General features: G+C 46.0%; 1 protein-coding gene across 3 annotated transcripts in view; it reads left to right on the forward strand.

Moving 5' to 3' along the window:
* ddr2l (discoidin domain receptor family, member 2, like) overlaps nucleotides 1-24,151 on the forward strand; it is a 36,504-nt gene that overhangs the window by 6,353 nt on the left and 6,000 nt on the right. Inside the window, exons 2-17 of one of the 3 annotated variants that reach the window (XM_084054796.1) lie at nucleotides 5,638-5,736; nucleotides 6,237-6,339; nucleotides 7,059-7,125; nucleotides 8,730-8,882; nucleotides 10,937-11,084; nucleotides 11,911-12,016; nucleotides 12,320-12,509; nucleotides 12,744-12,990; nucleotides 13,115-13,204; nucleotides 13,392-13,534; nucleotides 13,982-14,093; nucleotides 14,640-14,756; nucleotides 15,930-16,004; nucleotides 16,552-16,796; nucleotides 17,739-17,866; nucleotides 18,139-18,336. In XM_084054796.1, the coding sequence (XP_083910922.1) occupies nucleotides 5,676-5,736; nucleotides 6,237-6,339; nucleotides 7,059-7,125; nucleotides 8,730-8,882; nucleotides 10,937-11,084; nucleotides 11,911-12,016; nucleotides 12,320-12,509; nucleotides 12,744-12,990; nucleotides 13,115-13,204; nucleotides 13,392-13,534; nucleotides 13,982-14,093; nucleotides 14,640-14,756; nucleotides 15,930-16,004; nucleotides 16,552-16,796; nucleotides 17,739-17,866; nucleotides 18,139-18,336 (2,183 nt within the window). In that variant the 5' untranslated portion in view covers nucleotides 5,638-5,675. Of the gene's footprint in view, nucleotides 1-5,635; nucleotides 5,737-6,236; nucleotides 6,340-7,058; nucleotides 7,126-8,729; nucleotides 8,883-10,936; nucleotides 11,085-11,910; nucleotides 12,017-12,319; nucleotides 12,510-12,743; nucleotides 12,991-13,114; nucleotides 13,205-13,391; nucleotides 13,535-13,981; nucleotides 14,094-14,639; nucleotides 14,757-15,929; nucleotides 16,005-16,551; nucleotides 16,797-17,738; nucleotides 17,867-18,138; nucleotides 18,337-24,151 lie in introns of all 3 variants that reach the window. The other 2 variants (XM_084054797.1, XM_084054798.1) reach the window with 2 other exon arrangements.

Below are 24,151 nucleotides of genomic sequence, written 5' to 3' on the forward strand. Positions count from 1 at the left end.
TATGTTGTTCTGTCTGTGTCATCTACAGTGAATTACGGTACTCCTCAATGTTCTGTTCCGTTCCGTTCCGCTCTACTCCGCTACGTTCCGTTCTATTCTGTTCTGTGTGCGAGTGCGTGTGTGTGTGTGTGTGTGTGTGCGAGTGCGTGTGTGTGTGCGCGTGTGTGTGTGTGTGTGGGTGTGTGTGGGTGTGTGTGTGTGTGTGTGTGTGTGTGTGTGTGTGTGTGTGTGTGTGTGTGTGTGTGTGTGTGAGTGAGGCATGTGGATTCCTGTGTATATGAGAGAGAGAACGAAGGAGCGAGAGAGAGAATGGGATTTGGGTTGCGTTGAATGTTTGGAATGTTGAGGCTTTTGGCTCATGTTTGGTCTGGTGAGGGAGGGTATAGGGACTTCTCTCCCTGGGTCTGTTTTTTAGATGCGTGTTTTTGTTTCTCTCCCTCTCAACCCCTGAGACCTACGCGTGTGTGTGTGTGTGTGTGTGTGTGTGTGTGTGTGTGTGTGTGTGTGTGTGTGTGTGTGTGTGTGTGTGTGTGTGTGTGTGTGTGTGTGTGTGTGTAATTAGCCTTAGGACAAAAGTCAGGCCCTATGGCTGTCCATACTATTGTTGTTAGAGCTGCAATCCGTAACTTCTTTTAGTGAATAGAAAATGTTTTGACTAATATAACTACTGGATGTGGTCTACCTGCTCTTCAAAGGAGCAATTTAGACCCAAATCTGCCCTCCCCATGCAGGCATTCGTCTTAGCTTAGTAGTAGAAATGTTCTGTGTCCTGTGCGGGAGACCTGGTTTCGAATCCCAGGAAGAACATAAATCTTATGGATTGCAACTCTAAACTCCAAAGAAAACCAATAAACACTTAGTTAACTGAAAATGTCCACCAAATGGGAGGCACCGCACTATATAAATTGTCAGACACATTCATTGCTCTTTTTGCAACAGTTTCTGCTCCTCAATTGAAATTAAGGCAGGGCTGTTCTTCTATTTCTATGATTTGACTGAAGTATCAAACTTCAAATGTTCCAAGAGAAATACTATACATAAAGAGCGTTGAGACGCTAGAGCTAATTTTCCTGGCATTGATCTTCACTGGTCAGAGCTAGAGCACTGGAATACCTGAATGAAATGCCTACTGTAATACAGCAACATTCAGAAGTAGCATGCAGCCTCAGCTCTTTCACTCTCTCTCTCGCGCTTATAGGCTCTCCTATATCTTCTACTTATCTCTCCCCCATTTCTCTCCCTCCTTTTTTCACTCTCTCTGTGATCTTCATTTCTCCCTCCATTTCTCTCCTCCTCTCTCACCCCCCCCCTCTCTCTTTCTCTCTCGCTCTCTCTCTCTCTCTCTCTCTCTCTCTCTCTCTCTCCCCTCCTAGTCATGTGATAGTAGAAAGATGAGCAACAGTAGAGGAATCTGAGCAGGCCTCTACAGAAGCCAACACATTACATAAAGCTGTTCACTCTCTGGTGCTCTTAAGTCTCTCTCTCCCTCTCCCTCTCTCTCTCTCTCTCTCTCTCTCTCTCTCTCTCTCTCTCTCTCTCTCTCTCTCTCTCTCCCTCTCCCTCTCCCTCTCCCTCTCTCTCTCTCTCTCTCTCTCTGCCTCCACCCTCCCCCCTTTTCACTCATTCTTTCTGACTTTCTTTCTCTTTCAGCGCTTCTCTGACTAAAAAAACATTTACATTACATAAAACAGCTGCATGAAAAACAACTGTCATTCTAGGTATCCCTCTCTCTTGAACGGTCTCTCTCTTCCCTTTCTCTCTGTGATTAAATCTCTCTCTCTTTAAAAAAAGACAACCTATATTCTGTCACCACAGCGTACACAGTACAACAGTATATATCATCTCTTTCACACCTCCAAGTCTTTCTGTCTTTTTTTGGTCTGTTCTTTATTTCTGTTTATCTCCCTATGCTGGATTTCTCTCATTCCGTTATATGTCATGCTTTGTTTCTGTACCTCTGCACCGATTCTCTTTCTTTCCCTCTCCATCTCTCTCCAGTTATGTCTAAAAGCATTGGTGTAAAGTAACTAAGTACATTTACTGTACAATTTTGAGTTTTTTTTTTTCTTTTTACTTTACTGGAGTATTTCCAATTTTCAGTACTTTGACTTCTACTCCACTACATCTCTGAGGCAAATATTGTACTTTTACTCCACTACAATTATTTGAAAACTTGAGTTACCAGTTACTTTGTAGATTTTGATTATTATTACAAACCATACATTATCCACATCAGTCCTACATACATTTCGGCCATTCGAAAATAGCCGTACTTACAAGCTGACAATGCGTCACGATGCGACCCATGTAGAGCTTCTATTTTCAAAAGATTTGTATACATTTCATTCATTTGAAACTTGTGAAATGGGATATTCTGCATAATGAGTGCTTTCTACTTTTGGTAGTACATTTTGATGCCAATACTTTTGTACTTTTACTCAAGTAAATTTAGAATTCCTGACTTTTACTGGTAAGTACTGTACTGGAGTATTTCTTCATTACAGTATTGATACTTTTACTTAAGTAAGAAATGTGAGTACTTTTTTCCACCACTGTATAAAAGTCTATCCCCTCCCTCCTGTCCAGCTGTGTTCTCTAGTGAGTTGATGATGTTCTGTGCAGCGTTGCCAGATTTTGCTAGAGAAACAAGCAACCAGGTCTATAACAACCAATCTGGGAACCCATTTGCATTTGGTAAAATGATGATGAGGTGCCTGTGGGGGAACCTCATCCTTTTTTGTGTAGAAACAGGAACTCGGTTTGGCTCCTCCCCTTTCTTAGTCCACTTCCTCCCGGGTGCTTCTGTATTTATTCCTACTAACAACAACACTACATGTTTAGGGCAGTGGTGCTGACAGATTCTGCTGTTAGCAGAATCTGTCTTGAGAGATTAATAAAAACAGTCCCAAATAAGCGACTATGGCAGGTCAGTCAAACTTTACTGTCTAATATTGTTTCAGTGCAGTGGTTCTCAAACATTATCATGTCAAGGACCCCCAAATTAATATGTATTTGGTCATGGACCCCCATCTGAAAATATTTTGTGCCAGGGACCCCCACACAAGATTTGTGCTTGTAAAATGTTTCAAAAACATTAAAATTTGCCAATTTGTTTTTCAAGATTTAAAACAAATAGCAGATCTTCAAGCTCACACCGTGTTGCAGACGTTGTGAACTTCTGCTATTAAATCTGCTATTTAATAGCCAATGTATATGTATGTAGTTTTAAAGCGATTAAACTGAAGCAAGCCCAAATAAGCAACAACACTTTGGAAACAAGCCCAAAAAAACGCAACCCGCGACTTCTAATATTTACAAGCAACTTTACAGAAAAACAAGCCTAAGCCCAAAGTCGCTTATAATAAGCAGACATGGCAACACTAGTTCTGCGTGCTGAATCAGAAACCCAGTTGCAGACAGTCTGGAGAGAGACAGAGAGTTGGGGGATGTTGACCTCAGAATGATGAATGATGGAGATAGAGGGAAGAGACACAGGCTTGAAGTGTTTTAATAAAGTATTTACAGACCACAGAATGACACTTAAACCTAATTTATACTAGTCATCCGACGGCTTTGCTCACCGATTTTTTTTTACTGATTTTCAAATTTCAAGTAATGTTTTACTGTAGTATAAATTATTTTCAGGAATCACAGGTGCTGTGTTGTGGATCAGACATGAGTACAGCTAGGTTTCATTGTTCATGTGAATATGCGAGGGTGACGTCTATTTGTGTGTGTGTGTGTGTGTGTGTGTGTGTGTGTGTGTGTGTGTGTGTGTGTGTGTGTGTGTGTGTGTGTGTGTGTGTGTGTGTGTGTGTGTGTGTGTGTGTGTGTGTGTGCTTCCTTTAGTTCTGTGTTGCATAACAGCTCTGAGTGGGCCTGTGTTTGAGTCCAACTTTTATAAACTACTCGTCTCTAAAGCAATAACATGGAGAAATGACTCAGACACACACGCACACATGCACACGCGTCGCACACACACACACACACACACACACACACACACACACACACACACACACACACACACACACACACACACACACACACACATACAGATTCTTAGCTGCACTCTGTGTTTAAAAGCCATGTCCATTTAGCTCATTTTCTATTGGAATAATCATTGCTTTTCGTATCATATATGGTGAATTTGCTGGCTGACCTTAATGGTGAAAAATCTCCTACAGTGGCAAAATTCCATGAATAAATACTTCATGGCCATGTTGCTTATCAACAATCCATTCTCTCACACAGAGGGAACAGCAGGACGTCAAGGCATTGATAGCTTATTGGAATACATTAAGCAATACTACTTTAAATACATTGGTGTCAATATTGTCTGTCACAAAACAACTTTTTAACTTGAAACCTAGGCTAGCATGTCACCCTCATGTATTTAAAACATGCTCATAACTGAGTGAAATGGAGGACAGTTTGTCAATGTTCCCTACTGGAGCAAAGGCTTAAGTCAAGCAAGTCTAGGCTGGCGGCGTTTCCAGCGCCTTTGAAAGTTAGCTCTCGAGATACTGAACACGTCGGAGAGTGTTCTGTCAAATTTTAATATCCGCACCGTACAAAGAGGATTCTGGTTCAAAATTGGAAAAAACATTGGCCTTTAATTGTCCAACTAGGCAACACAAGCACGAATGAAAACGCCATTCATCCGTTTGGTTTTATTAGCCATGGGGCTTATAAAAGAGCAGCATGCACAGGCAATGTAATGCAGTTACGCCAAACTACTTTAAATGATGAGATTCAATCAAACAATGAGTCGATTGGAGACATCATGTTGATCATTAGCTACTTTTAGCCACCTGGTTCTGTGTGTCTTTGTCTTTTGGTCCATCTGTTTGTCAGTCACAATCTGTCTAGCTTTTCTTTGTCTGGGTGCGTGTAGGCCTATCACAATTATTACATAATCGTCTAATCTCAATTATTTGAGATAATCTCAATTACTTTGTGCATAATTGTCAAAATCATTTCCACGTTAAAAATGTTCATATATTTTTAAAAAGTGACAAAAATAATGGAAATACCAGATCTACAAGCTCAAAACGTTTTAAGCTTGTAGAGCTATTCTGCTATTTCCACTATTAATGTTTATTCTTTTGTATAAAGTAATTAAATATGTGTCATTTGTCATATCTGCCCTGTGCAACTTTTGTTTACGAAGGCTAAAAACCAAACGTAATGAAAAGTGTTTTTTATTCATAATGTTCCAATAATGTTCAACGACAGAAACACAATTAAATCGTTAATCGCAATTATTTGAGCGATAATTAATCGTCAAGTAAAATGTCCTACTCGTGACAGCCCCAGGGGCCTGTCTCCTGTATATCTGTTTGTCTGGCTGTTATCGGGCCATCCTTCTGTCTGTCTACTAGCCAGTCTGTCTTGCTGTCAGCCCAGGCATTAGTCCGTCTTTCTTATTCTTATCGTCTGTGACCTTGTTGCATTCATAATCCATAATGAAATGGGTATTTCAATTTGGGATTTCAAGGTATGACAATTATATTAATCCCCTTACCATTTCCTCCTCTCTATCTGTCTGTTTGTCTCCCCCCCCTTCTCTCTCTCTCTCTCTCTCTCTCTCTCTCTCTCTCTCTCTCTCTCTCTCTCTCTCTCTCTCTCTGTCAGAGATGTAGCGTGTGTGTTGGTGTGATCGGCGGACCATCATGCACCTCTTCCTGCTGCTGATCCTCCACGTCACAGCAGCCTATGGACAGATAGACCCTGGTACACCCCCAAAACCTTTCCTTTTTTATTATTATTCTAAAAACATTTTAAAATGGTGAAAATAGCCGATCTTCAAGCTCACAACGCGCCACGATGTGACGCATTGTGACGCATTGTGACGCATTGTGAGTGTGTACATCTGCTCTTTTCGCTACTTTTGTGTGACACTCTTGTATGATGAAGTAGGTCATTCATTTATGGGAAACAAAAACTGAAAAAGTTGAACTATACCTGACAGCAACAATATACAGATTGCATCACATCAATAAGAACATGCGTTAAAACACTCTGCTTGATGTTATTTGTGCATTCATCATCATCATACTTATGCATAAACCCACACGTGTGTGTGTGTGTGTGTGTGTGTGTGTGTGTGTGTGTGTGTGTGTGTGTGTGTGTGTGTGTGTGTGTGTGTGTGTGTGTGTGTGTGTGTGTGTGTGTGTGTGTGTGTGTGTGTGTGTGTGTGTGTGTGTGTGTGTGTTTGTTTGTGTGTGTTGCAGCACACTGTCGCTATGCCTTGGGCATGGAGGATGGCCGGATCAAAGATGATGACATCACAGCATCCAGCCAATGGTATGAGACCACGGGCCCTCAGTATGCCAGGTTAGTACAATTATGGTGCCTAATGTGTTTGTCTGAAGCCTCATTTATCCCTTTAAGTCCTGAGGCAGATTCTACAAGATGCCTTCTAAGTCAGTAGTTTTCACACTTTCAAGATGTTTGAAAAATGTTCAAAACGACGCGCTGTGAGCTTGTATATCTGCTATTTTTGAATAGCCAATGCAAAATGTAATGCAATGTAAAATTACATGCTTTCCCAGTTTTAATGGGTTAATCTCCTTCGTCCGCCGAGCACGGCCCAGAATAGCAGATCTACACGCTCACATGTCGCATCTGCAACGTGTTGTGAGCTTGTAGGTCAGCTAGGTTGTGATGGTTCTCAAAGAGGGGTCTGGGGATTCCCTGGGGTCCTTGAGGGAGTTCCAGGGGAGTCCCCAGCAAAATCAGTTTATAATATATAGCATCAAAATCTATTTAACCACTTTAAACCTACATACATTGGTTATTAGAAAATAGTTGTAGAAATCTTGTAGAGCATCAAGACATCTTGGAAAAATGTGAAAGATTTGGAATCTTGTATGGGGGTCCCTGGCACAACATATTTCCAGATGGGGTATTCATTTGGGGGTCCTTGACATGAAAAAGTTTGAGAACCACTGTGGTACTAACAAAAAAAAATGGGTTGGGCATGGGTTTCCGAGGCTACTGTGGTACAGTATGCGGTCTTACTCAGTGAACTGTTGTATTCTTAATGTGTCCAGGTTCAACCGTGAGGAGGGAGATGGAGCCTGGTGCCCTTCAGACACATCAGACAGTCAATACTTACAGGTTTGTACCTTTTTAGTCTATGTGTTGTATATACTCTGTCTAGACTATAGTCTGTGCACTATCATATAGTACAGACCTGCATTGATACAGCGTTATATTTCATATAGTATATAGTACAGCATGAACTGACAGTCATACTGTATCATATCATATCATATCATATCATATCATATATCATAACATATCGTCGCTGTCGCTGTGATGTAGTTATTATTTAGTTACAAGCTTTTGCTAATACTTTTGATTGGTTAAATATTTGTAAAACCCCACGGACACACTTAAATACTTCCACTTCCACAAAAAATGTCAGAAATAGCGAAAATACTGTAGCATTTACAAGACCTGGTAGATTGGCAATTTTCACTGCTTAGGCCATTAATTTATGGAAAAACATAATCCTATCATAAAACATATCATAGCACATCATAATAACATATCACATAAGGATAATTCCTTTTAACACATCGGGTGCCAGCATTTTTTCATAACAACTTACCGTGGGTGCCAGCATTCTCCCCATTGACTGCGCTTTGCTGTTTAAAGTTTCCTTGTGCGTTACAAGCAAATCCACGCAAAAAAAAGCATCGATTCATGTTCTGCCATGAGCCTGGCTACAGGCTGGAACCATAACATTCCCCTCGCGGGTTACAACGGGGGGGGGATCGCGCATCGCGCATGACCGTTTTTCCCCACAGGAAACAGATTCGGAGATATAGGCGTTTCAAAGTAGGAAATAGACAGGAAACGGATGGGGGAAAAAAAAGTGTTTCCGGTGAGCGATCTGGCACTTCCTTCGCAGGATTACAATGGGTGCTCCCAGAGCTGCTCTAGCCCCGCCCGCGCGGAGAAAAACGAAAAAAACAAAAAGACTGAAATCACGGTTCAGACCGTGTTCGGCACCGAAGCTTCGGAACCGCCACTATGTAAACACACGGTTCAGACCGTGTTTGGCACCCGATGTGTTAACAGGTCGTTCATGAAAGTCCTTGCGGTCTTGTTTCCAATGAGAACCTGTGAGCAATTAGGGGTTAAGAGTCTTGCTCAGGGACAAATTTCATTTCATCGACTCATATGCTGGCGTGGCCTGGAATTGAACCTGGGGCAACCAGGGCCTCTGGCTCCCTAGGCGGGCTCACTAACCACTCAGCTATGGCCGCCCCCCACATCATCCAATGGGTGGGGAGGCAGGGAATCAGAAGGTCCCCGTTTGGTTTGCCTCCAGTCTGCCTAGTCTAGACACCGCCTAGTATCAAAGTGCCCCCCCCTGAGCAAGACACTTACTCCCAACTGCTCCCAATAGTTAGGATGGGTAAATCCAGAGGACAAATTTTACGTACGTGCAATTGCACAGTGACAAAAAATACCCCAAATGAGTGGGGACTGTATTATGAATATGAATATGAATATGAATATGAACATGATTATGATTATGAGTATGATTGTGATTTTGATTGTGATTGTGATTGTGATTATGATGATGATTATCTGCACATCATAACACATCTTATATCACATCACAGCACATCATCATATCATAGCACATCATCACAGAACATACCATGTCTTTTATCACTTAATTAAACCCTGTCCGTGTGTCCCTGTAGGTGGACCTGGGAAGGCTGACCTTCCTAACAATAGTGGGGACCCAGGGGCGATTCGCCAGGAGCTCGGGGAATGAGTTTGCCCGTGCCTACCGCCTCAACTACAGCAGAGATGGTCTGAGCTGGAGGTCCTGGAGAAATAGACTGGGCAACAAGGTGAGAGGAGAGGGAAAGGGAGAGGGAGGGAGGGAGGGAGGGATGGAGAATAGATGATAAACATATCTCAAAGTCCCACAGAGATTTGCTTTTGAGGTATAGAAACTTCTGTCACACTCATATATTTAAAACGTGCTCATAACTGGGATGTAAATGCAACATGTAAGAACTCTAACCACTTAAACCCTACTGCAGGGGTCTACAGATAGCAGATAGCAGATAGCAGATCTACAAGCTCACAACGCACGCACTGTGAGCCGTTGTGAGCTTGTAGATCGGCTATTTTCGGAAAAAAGAGCAGACTACAGAGTGAAAGGTCAAGTTTACTAAGTATTGAGGGTTTAAGTGGTTAACATGAATCCAACAAGATAGTGCTGTCAATGAAGTCTATGAAGCTATCTATGAAATCTATGAAAAAGTTTATAATCTACAATACAATTTTATGCAATATGTAGTGGAGGTCCCTGCTTCATCTCTCTCAGCTAGGGGGGGTCCTTGGCCTGAAAAATATTGAAGACCCCTGCCCTATTGTATACACTATTTATTTAACTTATTTTATTTTTTATATCCCACGATTTTGTAACCCTTTTTTCACCCGGTGCCAATTTTCTAAGTGATCCTGGGCGCTACACTTCCCCCACAGCCTAGGGAGCCCAAGGCCGAGCTCATGCCTCCTTCAATGCATCTTGTCACCTGACAGGGGATGTTTTTGCCAAAAATATCCGATCTATAAGTTCACATTGCATCGCGTTGCGACGCATTTTGAGCTTGTTGATCAAATACCTTTGCCGAACGTCATCCTATTATGTCATCCCCAGAATAGGGATGCTAGTGCTCATGTGGTTAAAACTGACAAGAAGAAAGAGGGGAAAAAGCGAAGGAGGAAATGTGTTAATCTGATAAACATTTAAGTTTAGAAAAGAATAGGTGAAAGAGGAAGGACGGAAAGAAAAGAGTTTGGCTTTTTTGTGTGCTAATGTTTCATTATGAGCCATTTCTGGTCATTCAAACTTCTACCACAAGAAATGACTTATAGGGCACTTCCTGGTGACCTCAGCATCCACTGGCTATGCCATTAGCACACCATTAAACACCATGTCATGCGTGTGTCAACAGTTGCCGCCTTCGTTTCCCGTCGTAGGCTGACCGAGCTGGTCCAAACGAGCTGTTGGGGGTTAAATACCTTGAACAATGGCACTTTGAAGCGAGCTAACATACACAGGGAGAGCATTGCTTTGTTCTGCCAAAGGTCAGGTGTTGAGGATGTTAGAAGACAGAACCATCAATCATGTCAGGGTCAGAGGGAGATGAACCAGAGCACAGCTACAGTATACGTGCTCTGATGAGCTGCCTAAAATGTTATAAAACAACCTAACCATGAGGATGTTGCCCTCACTCCCAAATGCATGCATGCACACACACACACACACACACGCACGCACGCACGCGCGCACGCACACGCTCACGCTCACACTCACACTCACACTCACACTCACCCACTCACTTTCTCTCTTTGCTTTTAGGTAGAGGAAGCCTCACTTCCTCACCGTAATTTTTGGCTCTATTATTACACTGTTATTAAACACTACTCACTGTGATGTTGAAGTTTGTATCTCAAACTACAGTGTAGTACAATATATCATGTCATCTCAGCCTTGGCCACTGTACACTAAACTGTTGGTGAATGTTGCACTTACTGTATGATATGAATGACAATACATGGAAAACAGCCTTTTCTATGTAAAATCTTGTTCAGAGAATCACAAGTAGAGTAAAAAATAAGGGCACATACTGTACCACATAAATAGGCTATAGCTAATATTCCTTCCCACAGCTGGCCCAGGTTCAAATCTGACCCCAGATTACTGCATCTCATCCCCCACCTCTCTCCCACCATTCTTGTCTTTCTGTTCACTGTAGCTATCTCTAAATGCAAAAAATAGATAAATGATAACGCATATTGAAATAGTATAGTTGAATGTATGGTGTGTGTATGTATGTATATACACACTACATATTCTACATACTCTATTCTTTTTTCCTGGCAATTGAAGGTAATGGAAGCCAACGTCAATGCCTATGCTTCAGTCATTAAAGACCTACGCCCTCCAGTCATCACCCGCTATGTCAGACTGATTCCCGTCACCAAGCTGTCCACCACTGTCTGTATGAGAGTTGAGCTGTATGGATGTCCCTGGGAAGGTACACACACACACACACACACACACACACACACACACACACACACACACACACACACACACACACACACACACACACACACACACACACACACACACACACACACACATTGCTGACACCTGCATGAAGATTCTCAAAATATCATGTTGTGAAAGAGTTGGTGGAATGTTTTGTACAAAAAGCAAGTATCAGGGCACCTGGTTGTGGTGATTGCAGTGTTGATGTGTGTGCGTGTGCGTGTGCGTGTGCGTGTGCGTGTGCGTGTGCGTGTGTGTGTGTGTGTGTGTGTTGTGACATGTTTCACTATACTCAGCAGGACACTCTTATCACTTACCAGAAATGTGTGCAAAAGAAAACCACAGTCTACCCTTTACCCTCCTTACTGTCCTCTTTTGAACTCTGTCTTCTCTTCCCTCCTACCACACTAGACACCTCATTGTTGCTGTCGGACGGAAATGTCCAAAACCATGAATTTTAAAGACATGGAAAAGAAAAAGGAAAACTGGTTCCATGGATCTAATGGGTTTATAAGATTTTTCATTGGTTAACCACTTTCAACCCATGGCAGCCCCTTTTTTTTGTCATTATAAGCACGTACAAAAATACTGTATAATTACTGTATATATGCATATGCATTTCGAAAATATGCTATTTTCGAAATGTTTGGAAAGCACAAGATAGCCTTAAATGGTGGTAATAATAATAATAATTATTATAATATTGTGCATTTCTGAAACGCACAAACAAACAAAGCAAGCACCACTGTAAGCACAAACATACAGTATATTTAGAAGATAATCTCTAAATTCTCTCTCTCTCTCTCTAGATGGGCTGATCTCCTATAGTGCTCCAGAGGGTCAGTTGATGATGCCACCAGGATTCCCTATTGCCAGCCTCAACGACTCGACATATGATGGAGTGGTCGAGAGGAGGTGGATCTCTCTATCACCTATCACACGTGCACACACACACACACACACACACACACACACACACACACACACACACACACACACACACACACACACACACACACACACACACACACACACACACACACACACACACACACACACACACACACACACACACACACTTATTATTATGGGTGCAACACTCGATGGGTGCAACACTTGAACTAATTGATTTAATCTATTGTTAAAAAATGTTTTTTAATAAATGAATCGATCGATTAATAACCTCTGCTCCTGACTGATGGCTGTCTCTGCCAACAGGAAGCTGTCTGGGGGGCTGGGCCAGCTTACAGATGGTGTGATTGGTCAAGATGACTTCCTGTTGACGCGTCAATATTTCGTCTGGCCCGGCTACGACTACCTGGGCTGGAGGAATGACTCAATAGGAACCATGGGATACGTAGAGATGGAGTTTGTCTTCAACAGACAGAGGAACTTTACTTCCATGAAGGTATGATAGAGAGAGAGAGAGATCTACATTGAAAAACAGATCATATGAATAGATAGATTCAGATTGATTGATTGATAGATAGATAGATAGATAGATAGATAGATTGAGTGATTGATGAAAATATGTCAGTTACCATTCATTGATTTATTAATTGATTTTATCATTCATCATTGATAAACACCCTCTATCTCTCTATCTATCCATCCTCTCCCATCCCTCCTTCCCTCCCCATAGGTCCACAGTAACAACATGTTCTCCAGAGGGGTCAAGATCTTCTCCTCAGTTTCCTGTTGGTTTAAGCCCCGCCTTATTGCAGGCTGGGAGGCGGAGCCAGTGGAGTTCCGTACGGTATTGGATGACCGGAACCCCAGTGCGCGCTATGTCACAGTGCCGTTAAACCGTAGGATGGCCAAAGCCCTGCGCTGTCGCTTCTTCTTCGCTGATGTCTGGATGATGTTCAGCGAAATCTCCTTTCAGTCAGGTACAGGCGGGCACAGAAGTACGCATAGAGTAACTGACACACACAGACACACACAAATTATTATTTTCATTAACTTTTCAGTAAACATTCTGGTTAGCCTTCCTCAACTGTTTTTGTCTTGCAGAGGACACCGTAGGTCCAACACAGATGTCCCCAGTAACCACCCCCACTTGGTCAAGTGAACACAGCCCCATTGTAACCACACCAAAGGCTGGTAAGAACTCACAGATTTACCATATTGTAAAGAGTTACCTTGAAGGGACAGGTTTTTTTCCCTCTTAACCAAGCATTTGCCATAGCTAACATCAGCTAGCCTACATATTGTATAGCTTGTTAGTATCATTAGCATTTCCATGTATTCCTGTTTGTTCATCTCTAACCTGTCGCCCATGTCTCAATAGCAACTAGCCCCTCAGCCACTGATCAGACAGATGATGGAAACACGCCCATCCTGATTGGCTGCCTGGTGACGATCATCCTGCTATTGGTTGTCATAATCTTTCTCATCCTGTGGTGCCAGTATGTCTGCAAAGTTCTGGAGAAGGTAAGGCCATAAATCACTTTAACCCTGTACACCTCATTGTACTGTACGTCATATAGCAAAAATAACCAATCTTCAAGTTTGCAACTCATGACCAGAATAGGGACACTAGGGTTCATTTGGTGAAGGGGTGGCTGGTGCTTTCTGGAGACTGGGACTTGACATTCCTCGACTCCTCAGAACTCCTCAGAACTTAAATGCTTTGTCATCCATGTTGTTTTGCATACCCCACTTAACTTAACCAACCCGTCAATTAGCCTTGTTGTAACAGATCATGGCATTCAGTTTAAACGCACATTTGCGCTCAAAGAACCACAATGGGAATAAGCTCTTGAGCTTTTTTGGGGTTCTTTCCTTTTGACAGATGGATACAAATATATGGTCCTGTACGTAGTATATGCATCAATCAATCAGCCTGTTTCCTCTCCAACCTCTCTCCCCTCCCTCCAGGCTCCTCGTCGCATCCTAGAGGAGGACGTGACAGTTCGTCTGTCCTCCTGCAGTGACACCATCATCCTCCAGACCCCTCCTGTGCCCCCCCGCTCAGGCCCTGCACCCACAGGTACTACAGTTTAACCCGTTAAGACCTGAGGCGATTCTACAAATGTCTTCTAAATCCTAACAGTTTTCTGAAAAAACGTATGTTGCTATATCAGTGGTGCTCAAACTTTTTCATTTCAAGGACCCCCAAAATTATATGTATTTAGCCGCGGGCCCCCATCTCAAAATATGTTGTTCCAGGGACCCCCCGAAGCAAAGATTTGAGTTAAAATTGTTCGCTTTAAAAATATATATGTATTCAAAGATTTGTCACAAATGTTGAAAATTCTTCAAAAATAGCAGATTTACAAGCTATAAGCTTGTATATCTGCTATCTGTCATTAGGCCGGCTTTTTGCTTTTTTACACATCACAAACAAAGCTGGCATGATGCCAGATTTTCATATTATACTGAAATCAATAGAATTCAATGGTTTCCTCAAAAATGAGGGTTTTGGAAAATGGTTCTTTAAACCCTGATGGTTCACTGAGAAGGCATTCCTACTGTATTGTGTCACTCATTCATTGCTACTGTACATCCATTCTTCACTCATTTATCCACTGACTAGGCTCGGCTCAGACAGATCCTCACTATGAGAGAGTGTTCCTGTTGGACCCACAATACCAGAACCCTGCGGCACTCAGGAATAAACTTCCAGAACTGTCACAGAGCGCTGAGGCCTCAGGTAAATAAACTCTAATGGAAATTCTGACCAGAACGACAATGTTCTACTTCTACAGGTACAATCACTGTATTATGTTCTCTCTGTTATATTGGTGCAGAGGAAATGTGCAGGCATTTGTGCTCACCTATGTACATAGTGACACACATGGTAGGGGCAATATTACCTCACATTTAGTGCTATGAGACAAACACAGAAAAACATACTACAGATACTACATCATGCATATCTGAGCAGTACTAAGGAGATACAATATCTCATAGTGCTGCTCATTGAGAAACGGAACTGCTATACTACGCCTCCTGGTGGACATTTTGAAGCCCTCTGAGAGGATATTTAGCTTCAACCATGTGGCTAGTACAAGTCACTGGTGGTCAGCCCAGTTGGTCCAAGATCTTCAAATGGAAAATGGAAAATGAAAGCTTATCTCATCTTACCATGGATTATATGCTTGTTTTGTTTACATGTGTACTGTCAGTCATCTCCACCTCTATTGTCTCTCTGGAGGAAAGGTCAGGCAGTCCCAGGATCTAGGAAGGTGTGTGTGTGTGTGTGTGTGTGTGTGTGTGTGTGTGTGTGTGTGTGTGTGTGTGTGTGTGTGTGTGTGTGTGTGTGTGTGTGTGTGTGTGTGTGTGTGTGTGTGTGTGTGTGTGTGTGTGTGTGTGTGTGTGTGTGTGTGTGTGTGTGTGTGTGTGTGTGTGTGGAAACGGAAAATAAAAACATACTTTGTTGGTTTGAAATATAAATCACGATCTTTGACGTAATGTCCAGGCGGTAATACTTAATTTATACTCAATCGTACGTTGTGTTGTGAGCTAGTAGATCGGCACTTTTTAGGTGTGCGATACCACCGTTAAACTAAAGTATAACTCAGGCTTTACTGCTGTCTTTGTCAGGCTGTGTTAACCATAGTATCTGCATGACCTGTTATGCATCTTTTATCTCTGTCTCCTTCTCTATCTATTAACCCCTCTATCTATTTAGCTAACTCTATCCTTTTTCTTTCTTGTCCTCCTCTACTCCTCCTACTCCTCATCCAGTGTTCTTGAATCCTGTTACATCTCAATTCTTCTCATTCTGTCTCTGTGTTTCTCTCTGTACGCTTTTTTCTATTCTTTATACTCTGCCATTTCCTGTCCTCGTCTCCCTCTATTCCTTTCACGTTTACTTTTCCAGCCCTTCTACTTGGTAACCCTTTCTATGACCGGCTCCTGCTCACTTCCTGTCACATGACTTCAGGCTGGCTGCGTGGTAAGAGCTGAAAGGTGTGGCTTCATCCTTTAGACTACGTCTTCACTTTAAGCACAGGGATTTAATGGTGCGCTTTAATAAAGCAGAGGGAGTTTGTTACTATGATTATGGGTACAACTAGCTACCACTGGCAGCACCAAAGTGCACTATAATATCATAGTTACTGTAAAGAACACTCTCTTCTATACAAGCAAACAAGTTTACTGACCAAAACTTTTCAGCAAAGGCACAAATGTATAAGAATATAAACGGGAGAAAATGAAAGATTACCAGGTACTGTACCTCTGTGATTCTCAAATGTTTTCTTGTCAACTACCCCCACCTGAAAAGATTTAGTGCCGGGCACCCTCAATACGATTTGTGTTGTTAAAATGTTTAAAAAATATTCCAAATGTTTTTTTTTTTTTTTTTAAGTATATAGGTTTAAATTGGTTAAACTGATTTTGCTGTGGACCCCCTGGAACCCCCTCAAGGACCCCTGTGAAAGTAATGGCTTTGTGTCTTTCCCATACTCCACCACCAATCTGCCCACCACCACCACTGGCAGCGTGTGGAGGGGGCTACGCTGAACCCGATGTCACCCAGTGTACCCCGCACCAGTGTTTCCACAGCAACGCCCCCCATTATGCGGAGACGGACATCGTGCGGTTGCAGGGCGTTACCGGTAGCAACATGTACGCCGTACCCGCCCTCACCGTGGACTCGCTCACCCGGAAGGACATCTCCGCTGCAGAGTTCCCACGCACACAGCTGGTGTTCAGAGAGAAGCTGGGGGAGGGACAGTTTGGCGAGGTGAGGAAAGGAGGTGGAGCTAGATAAGATATTTTTGGGGTCTTTTTCTGCCTTTATTGATAGGAAAGTAGGCTGACAGGAAATGGGGAGAGAGATGGGGGGTGACACACAGCAAAGGTCGTCGGGATTGTGAGTCGAACCCGCGACACGCTGTCAAGCTGGATTACCAGCGTATGTGGTATGCGCCTGGACCGCTAGGCCAGCGGGCGTCCCATGGAGCTAGATTTTAGGGATGAAAATGTTGATTATTTCCTTAGCGATTGCTCTATCAATTACCTTTAATCTATTACTATAGATAATTTTACTAAATGATCAATTAACACATGGGGTGCCAAAACCGTATTTATACGGTTTTGCAAAAGGTGCAAAAAGTTACTCGGAGTGCCAAAACCGTATTAAAGCAGTTTTGGTGTCTTTTAGTTTTTTCCGTTTTTTTCCACACGGGAGTGGCTAGAGCAGCTCTGGGAGTACCCATTGTGATCCTGAGAAGGATAGGCCAGGTGGATCACCGGAAAAAAAAACATGGCTCCCCATCCGCTTCCTGTCTATTTCCTTCTTTAAAACGTCTGTATTTCCGAATCTGTTTCCGGTGGGGAAAACCAGTCATGCGCGATCCCCCCCGTTGTAACTCGCGAGTGAAATTATATTGTTCCAGGATGTAGCCAGGGTCATCGCGCTACATGAATGGATGCTTTTTTTTACGTGGATTTGCTCGTCGTGGAGTCTAGAGCTTTAAACAGCAAAGCGCACTCAATGGGGAGAATGCTGGCACCCACGGTAAGTTGTTATTAAAAAATCCAGGCACCTTTTTATAATTGATTAAATCGATTAGTTTAATTAACTGTTGCACCTCCGCTAGATTAACTTTTTTTTAAGACATTAAAGAGCAGAGAGTTCAGTAGAAGTAAAGGCATTGTGTAACTCTCCATCTCTGGGTTCTAGGTCCATCTGTGTGAGGCAGAGGGTCTCCCAGAGTTCCTAGGGGAGGGCTCCCCACTTCCCGACAGAGACGGCAGACCTGTTCTAGTGGCTGTCAAACAACTGAGGGCGGACGCCACCAGCCAAGCCAGGTACATTGTTTGTGTGTGTGTGTGTGTGTGTGTGTGTGTGTGTGTACAATGTACAAGTACACCCCCTGCACATTACACTAGTTGACTAGTATGCCGCAGGGACTTGGGCATTGGGTACCATTTTTATAGTTTTTGGTATAAGGATTGAACCCTAACCTCCCAGTCTCAGGGCCACTGAGCTGGTTCACGAATCAAACAATAGAGATATTGTTAATACATTCCCTCTCCTCTCTGTCTGTCTGTCTGTCTGTCTGTCTGTCTGTCTATCTCAGGAATGACTTTCTAAAGGAGATAAAGATCATGTCGCGTCTCAATGACCCCAACATCATCCAGCTGCTGTGCGTGTGTGTGTCGTCAGACCCGCTGTGCATGGTCACAGAGTACATGGAGAATGGTGACCTCAACATGTTCCTGTCACAGCGCGAGATCGAGAGCACGCTAACACATGCTAACAACATACCTTCAGTCAGGTACATACACATTACATACTGTACACACAATGTATCCACATGCTATTGTTTAATCTTTATTTACCCAGGTGGTTGCTGTGACCCAGGTGGTTGTGTGACTTTGTGGTGCGCCTATTAATGTAATTTTGCCCCGTTCTTTCCCTGATACTGTAGGTCACTGTTATGCAATGGTGGATAATCAATGGGGAGCGGGTCAGTATTGAGAAATAAATCCGGAGTGGAGGTGTCTAATCTATCAATAAAGATGTCAAAGTCAAAGTCATGGAGCAGTTAACTTAGCTTAGCTTAAAACGAGAGTTATGCATATAACTAAGGTTCTACGAATTCCGGATGACCGCCAGAGGCAGTGTTTTCAACACCTGGATATCCATCGCGCGCTCGCGCATAGGTCGAATATTAATACCAACAAAGTCACTCGTGACCTGTGTACGCGCACGTCACCTATATAGGTACGGTGTACACAGCGATCATCCTCTTGAAATCTTTTCGTCGAGAATGAGATTCCGAGTGACAGTCAACTCTGGCGGTCATCCGGAATTCGTAGAACCTTAGTTATATGCATAACTCTCGTTCTACTTCATTCCTCCTGACCGCCAGAGGCAGTGTTTTCAACACCTGGATGACTAATACCAACATAGTCACGAGGAACCTGCCCTTACCTGACCATCAGTTGCAGGTTGAAGAGGCCGACAGCACCGCCATCGCCACGGGATGAGGGGCGGCCACGTTCACCCTATAGAAGCGGGCAAACGTGCAGGAGGAAGCCCACGCTGCTGCAGCACATATGTCAGCCAGTGGGACACCCCTCAATGCAGCCCAGGAGGTGGACACGCTCCTGGTCGAATGGCATCTCACAGGAGGAACAGGCAAACCCTTGCGTTCGTAGGCCTGCAGAATGGCATCAACAATCCAGTGAGAAAGTCGTTGTTTGGACAGAGCACACCCTTTCCTGTGCCCTCCATAACAGAGAAACAGTGCGTCCGACTTCCGAAACACAGAAGTCACGTCCACATACTGCCTCAGGGCCCGGATGGGGCACAGCAACCCACCATCAGGATGCGATCCCTCCGTTCCTGGCTGTGGGGCATAAGCCGTCAATCCGACAGGCTGGTTGATATGGAAGGCTGACAGCCTTTTAGGAAGAAAGGAGGGGTTGGGCCACATAGTAACCCCCGACCCATCCGAAGCCCACCTCAAACAGTCCCTAGCGACAGACAGGGCCTGGAGTTCTCCCACTCGCTTGGCAGATGTAATGGCGAGGAGGAAGGCGGTTTTAACCGACAGCCACCTGAGATCAGCCCGCTCCAGCGGCTCGAACGGCGGAGAACACAGTGCTTCTAGGACCGTAGGCAAGTCCCACGAGGGCACCCGAGTGACATGCGGGGGGTGCAATCTCAGAGCCCCTTTCAGATAGCGACTCACCAAAGGATGAGATCCCACAGTACGACCGTCCACCAGCCCATGCTGAGCCGAAATGGCGGCAACATACACCCTCATTGTAGAGGCTGAGAGCCCCTTATCCAGCAAAGTCTGTAGATAGCGGAGCAGCATTGGTACTGAGCACATGACTGGATCCGCCTGTTGGCCCTCACACCAACTACGGAACAATTTCCATCTGTTAGAGTACAGCGCTCTAGTGGAGGGTGCACGAGCGTTAAGCAAGGTATGGACAACCGCCTGGTCGCAGGAGTTCATCAGCGAACCCGGCCTCTCAGGGGCCAAACATGAAGCTGGAGCCGATCTGGCTGGTGATGCCAAATGCGGCCCCCTACTTGCGACAGGAGATCCGGCCTCGATGGGAGAGGCCAAGGTGCTCCGTTGAGAAGCCGTCGGATCATGGGAAACCATATCCTCCCCGGCCAGTATGGAGCCACCAGCAGCACCGTGTGACCGCATGTGGCGATTCTGTGAAGTGTCAGCCCGAGCAGTGGAATTGGAGGGAATGCGTACAAGAGGCAGTCTAGGGGCCATGGGTAGGCTAATGCGTCCTGCCCCAATGGACTGGTTGGATCCGACAGGGAGAACCACAGTCGACAGTGTGTTGATGTGCTCGAAGCAAACAGATCCACTTCTGCTCTCCCGTACCTCTCCCAGATCTCCTGGACCACTGAGGGGTCCAACCTCCACTCGCCTGGAGGAGGACTCTGGCGAGAAAGCATATCTGCAGCCTGGTTGTGAACACCTGGCAGATGTACTGCCCTGAGACTGGCAAGGCGAGGAAAAGCCCACTGAAGAAGTCTCTGAGCCTCCTGCAGAGACTGCCTGGACCTGACACCTCCCTGATGGTTCACATGGTAGACCGTTGACGTATTGTCTGATCGGACAAGGACATGTTTCCCTTCCAAGGCTGGAAGGAAATGTTTGAGGGCTAAGTACACTGCGCGGAGCTCCAGTGCATTTATATGTAGTCCCTGCTGGGCGGCCCAGGTTCCTCTGACTGTCCTGTGATTCCACACAGCCCCCCAGCCTGAGAGAGATGCATCCGTCACCACTATCTCCCGGCGAGAGGGTAGTGAGCCCATGGCGACGCCCCGGCACAGACTCGCGCTCCTTCTCCAGGGTTCTAGCAGCCCACGGCACTGGCTGGAGTTCCTCACCAGCCTCTTCTGGTGCCTCTTGGGGTCGAGGCCTAAGCCGTTGACCAACAGCTGCAGGGGGCGCAACGAAAGGAGTCCCAGGGGCACAATTGCGGATGCCGCAATCAATGTGCCCAGCAGACGAAGGAGCAGGCCGTATGTCAGCCTTGTACTCCCCCGTACACGAGCAACAAGGCCCACAATATCCTCCACTCTCCGCGGGGAGGGGCAGGCCCGCATTGAAACTGAGTTGAGGGCGATGCCGATGAACACAGTGGTTTGACTGGGAGCCAGAGAGCTCTTGGCGAGATTCACCGTGAGCCCTAGCTGAGCGGCATGGGCCAGAAGGGTGGACGTGTCGCTGAGTGCCTGCTCTTGGTTCGAAGCACATACCAGCCAATCGTCTAAATACGGGAGGATCCGCATGCCTCTGGCTTGCAGCGGAGCAAGCGCCGCCGCTGCGCATCTGGTGAAGATCCGGGGGGCGAGAGAGAGCCCGAATGGGAGCACCCGGAACTGATAAGCCCGCTCTTTGAAAGCAAAGCGGAGAAACTGTCTGTGGTGTGGTGCTATTGGCACATGAAAATAAGCATCTTTCAGGTCGATGCTTGTGAACCAATCGTTTTCTGACACAGCCTGGAGAACATCCACTGTGCGCAGCATTCGGAAACGAAAAACCTTCAGGTACTGATTCAACTGCCTGAGGTCGAGGATCGGCCGAAGGCTGCCGTCCTTCTTCGGAATAAGGAAATAAATGGAGTAGAACCCTCTTAGCTGAGCTGAACCAGGTACATACTCTATGGCTCTCTTCTCTAGGAGCTCTGAAATCTCCCGGCTGAGGGCTTGAGACCTCAGCGGGTCGTCGACCACCGTCATTCGTACCCCTGTGAAACTTGGGGGCCGACGTCTGAATTGAATCCTGTAACCCTTGGACAGCGTTGTCACCACCCAAGGGTCTGAAGTCAAGGCCTCCCAGCGGCTGAGATGTTGCGGGGTGAACCGGCTGGGGCCCGGGTCGGGAGAGTCACCTCCGACCCCCCCGGTCCTGAAATGGTTTAGAGGATCGGCTGGCAGGGGCCCCACGCCTAGGAGCCCTGCCTGTGGGCGGCCGGAATGAAGGCTGTTGGGGGCCCTGTTCGGGTTGGCCCTGCCTCGGAAAGGGACGTCTGGCTCCCGAGGAGCTCTGGCCCCTGGCTGCAGGGTAAGGAGTGCCCGTGCGTCTATGCTGAGGTGGCGGTGCTGGGCGTAAGTCCGCAAACTGGCGCCTGGACTTGTTCGCTTGAACACTGCGCTCCAAGGCCTCTTGAGCTGCGGGCCCAAACATCTGGCCCGGAATGACAGGCAGTGTGCGGAGTGTCCTCCTGCACCCTTCCGACAATGGGGCCTGGGCGAGCCACACCTGGCGCCGGGCCAAAGTCAGGGTGGACATCAGTCTGCCAAGTTCCCTCGTCATATAAGCGAAAGCGTGGAGTGAGGCCTCACTCAGGCTCTGTGACGGGGCATTATCCCCCGCCGTGCGGAGGGACTGGTCTAGGGCAAGTATAAGGTGGGAAAGAGAATTTCCGATACGCGCCGCCCGGGCTGCTATATCGTAGCTCCTAGTGAGGTAGTCATCGGTGACCCTGCATTGTGCTCGTGGACAACGAGCATCCGGTCTGAGGGCCTCATCTGGGGACAGTATTAAGGATGCAATGGCAGGGTCCATAGCCGGCACGTGGTCTAACCCATGTTCCCCCGCTTTGTCCATGGCCGCCAAGGTCCTGCAGTCTCGTGACAGGTGGAGACCGGCCTTGGCCCTGGGATCCGACCAACATCGCTGAAGCTCCTTGATGAAGTCCTCAGACGGTGGCACACTGAAAGAGGACTGCTGAGCGTGCCTGAAGAAGGCATTAGGAGGGGGGGCCTCCCCAGGGGGGGCATCCAGCCCAAGCTGTGACAAGGCCAACTGAATGGCCTCCCTAGCTGCATTGAACCCAGGCCCATGAGCATCTGCTCCAGACCCCTGAGAGCCTGCCACTGAGTGGGTGGGGGACCCGCCCTCTTCCTCTAGGTCCTCATGCCCTGCCGTTCCGGACGCAAACTGGGAGTCCGAGGCTGCAATAGACATCGCATCGTCCTCATGCTGATCAGCAACATTGACAGTATCATGGTCATAGTCCCCATCTCCGCTCTGGAGTGGAGACGCCGGGGCCACAGCATCAGTGCGGGGAGCCACAGGCTGCAGTTTGAGAAGAAGAGCCTTAATTTGAGCAAACTCAGAGGTCAATGTGTCCACCTTGCGAGACAACGGATCCTCCTCCTTACGTCTCTTCTTGGCGCCTGAGGCCTCAGTACATAGGCGCTGGCGCTTAGAACTACCCCCTACAGGGCTCAAGACCGGCATTCCTGAGGGAGGCACCTCGGTGTCCTCCTCAGCCATAGCCAACCTCTCTTCCCTCTCAGTGTAAGACATGGTACTGCAATTAGTGCAAGCGTCCTCTGTCAAGGCTTGCCTCAGGTGCCCAATGCCAAGACAGTGTGGGCATAGGTCATGGCCATCCTCTGATCCCAGAACAGCCGAGCACGTGTTACAGACGGCGTACATTGCCAGCGCCAAGCAGCAGCGGAGGCTAACGGTATAATAATAATAGTGGGCCGCGCACCGCGGTCCCTCAGAAGCGGCAGAGCGAAACACACTCCCAACGCTAATCCTTATTATTCTTTTATTTCTATTGTTGTCCAGCGACCAGCAGCAGCGGGGCGAGACACACCCCCAATGCTTGCGGTATATATCCAAGCGGCAGGGCGAGAAACACCCTCAACGCTAATCTTCCTTCCTTTTTTTCCTTTGTCCAGCGACCAGCAACAGTGGAGCGAGAGACACCCCCAATGCTAATTACTGACGGTGTACTAATACACTGGGCCGCGTACCGCGGTCCCTCAGAAGCGGCAGCTTTCTTTTCTTTTATTTTTATTCCTGTCCAGCGACCAGCAACAATGGAGCGAGAGACACCCCAATGCTAATTACTGACGGTGTACTAATACACTGGGCCGCGTACCGCGGTCCCTCAGAAGCGGCAGCTTTCTTTTATTTTATTTCTATTCCTGTCCAGCGACCAGCAACAAAGGAGCGAGAGACACCCCAATGCTAATTGCTAACAGTATAATAATAATACACTGGGCCGCGCACCGCGGTCAGCTTTCTTTTATTTTATCCTTATTCTTGTCCAGCGACCAGCAACAATGGAGCGAGAGACACC

This window comes from Gymnoscopelus microlampas (genome assembly GCF_963454915.1).
Source record: "Gymnoscopelus microlampas genome assembly, chromosome: 4".
In the NCBI taxonomy this organism is placed as follows: domain Eukaryota; kingdom Metazoa; phylum Chordata; class Actinopteri; order Myctophiformes; family Myctophidae; genus Gymnoscopelus; species Gymnoscopelus microlampas.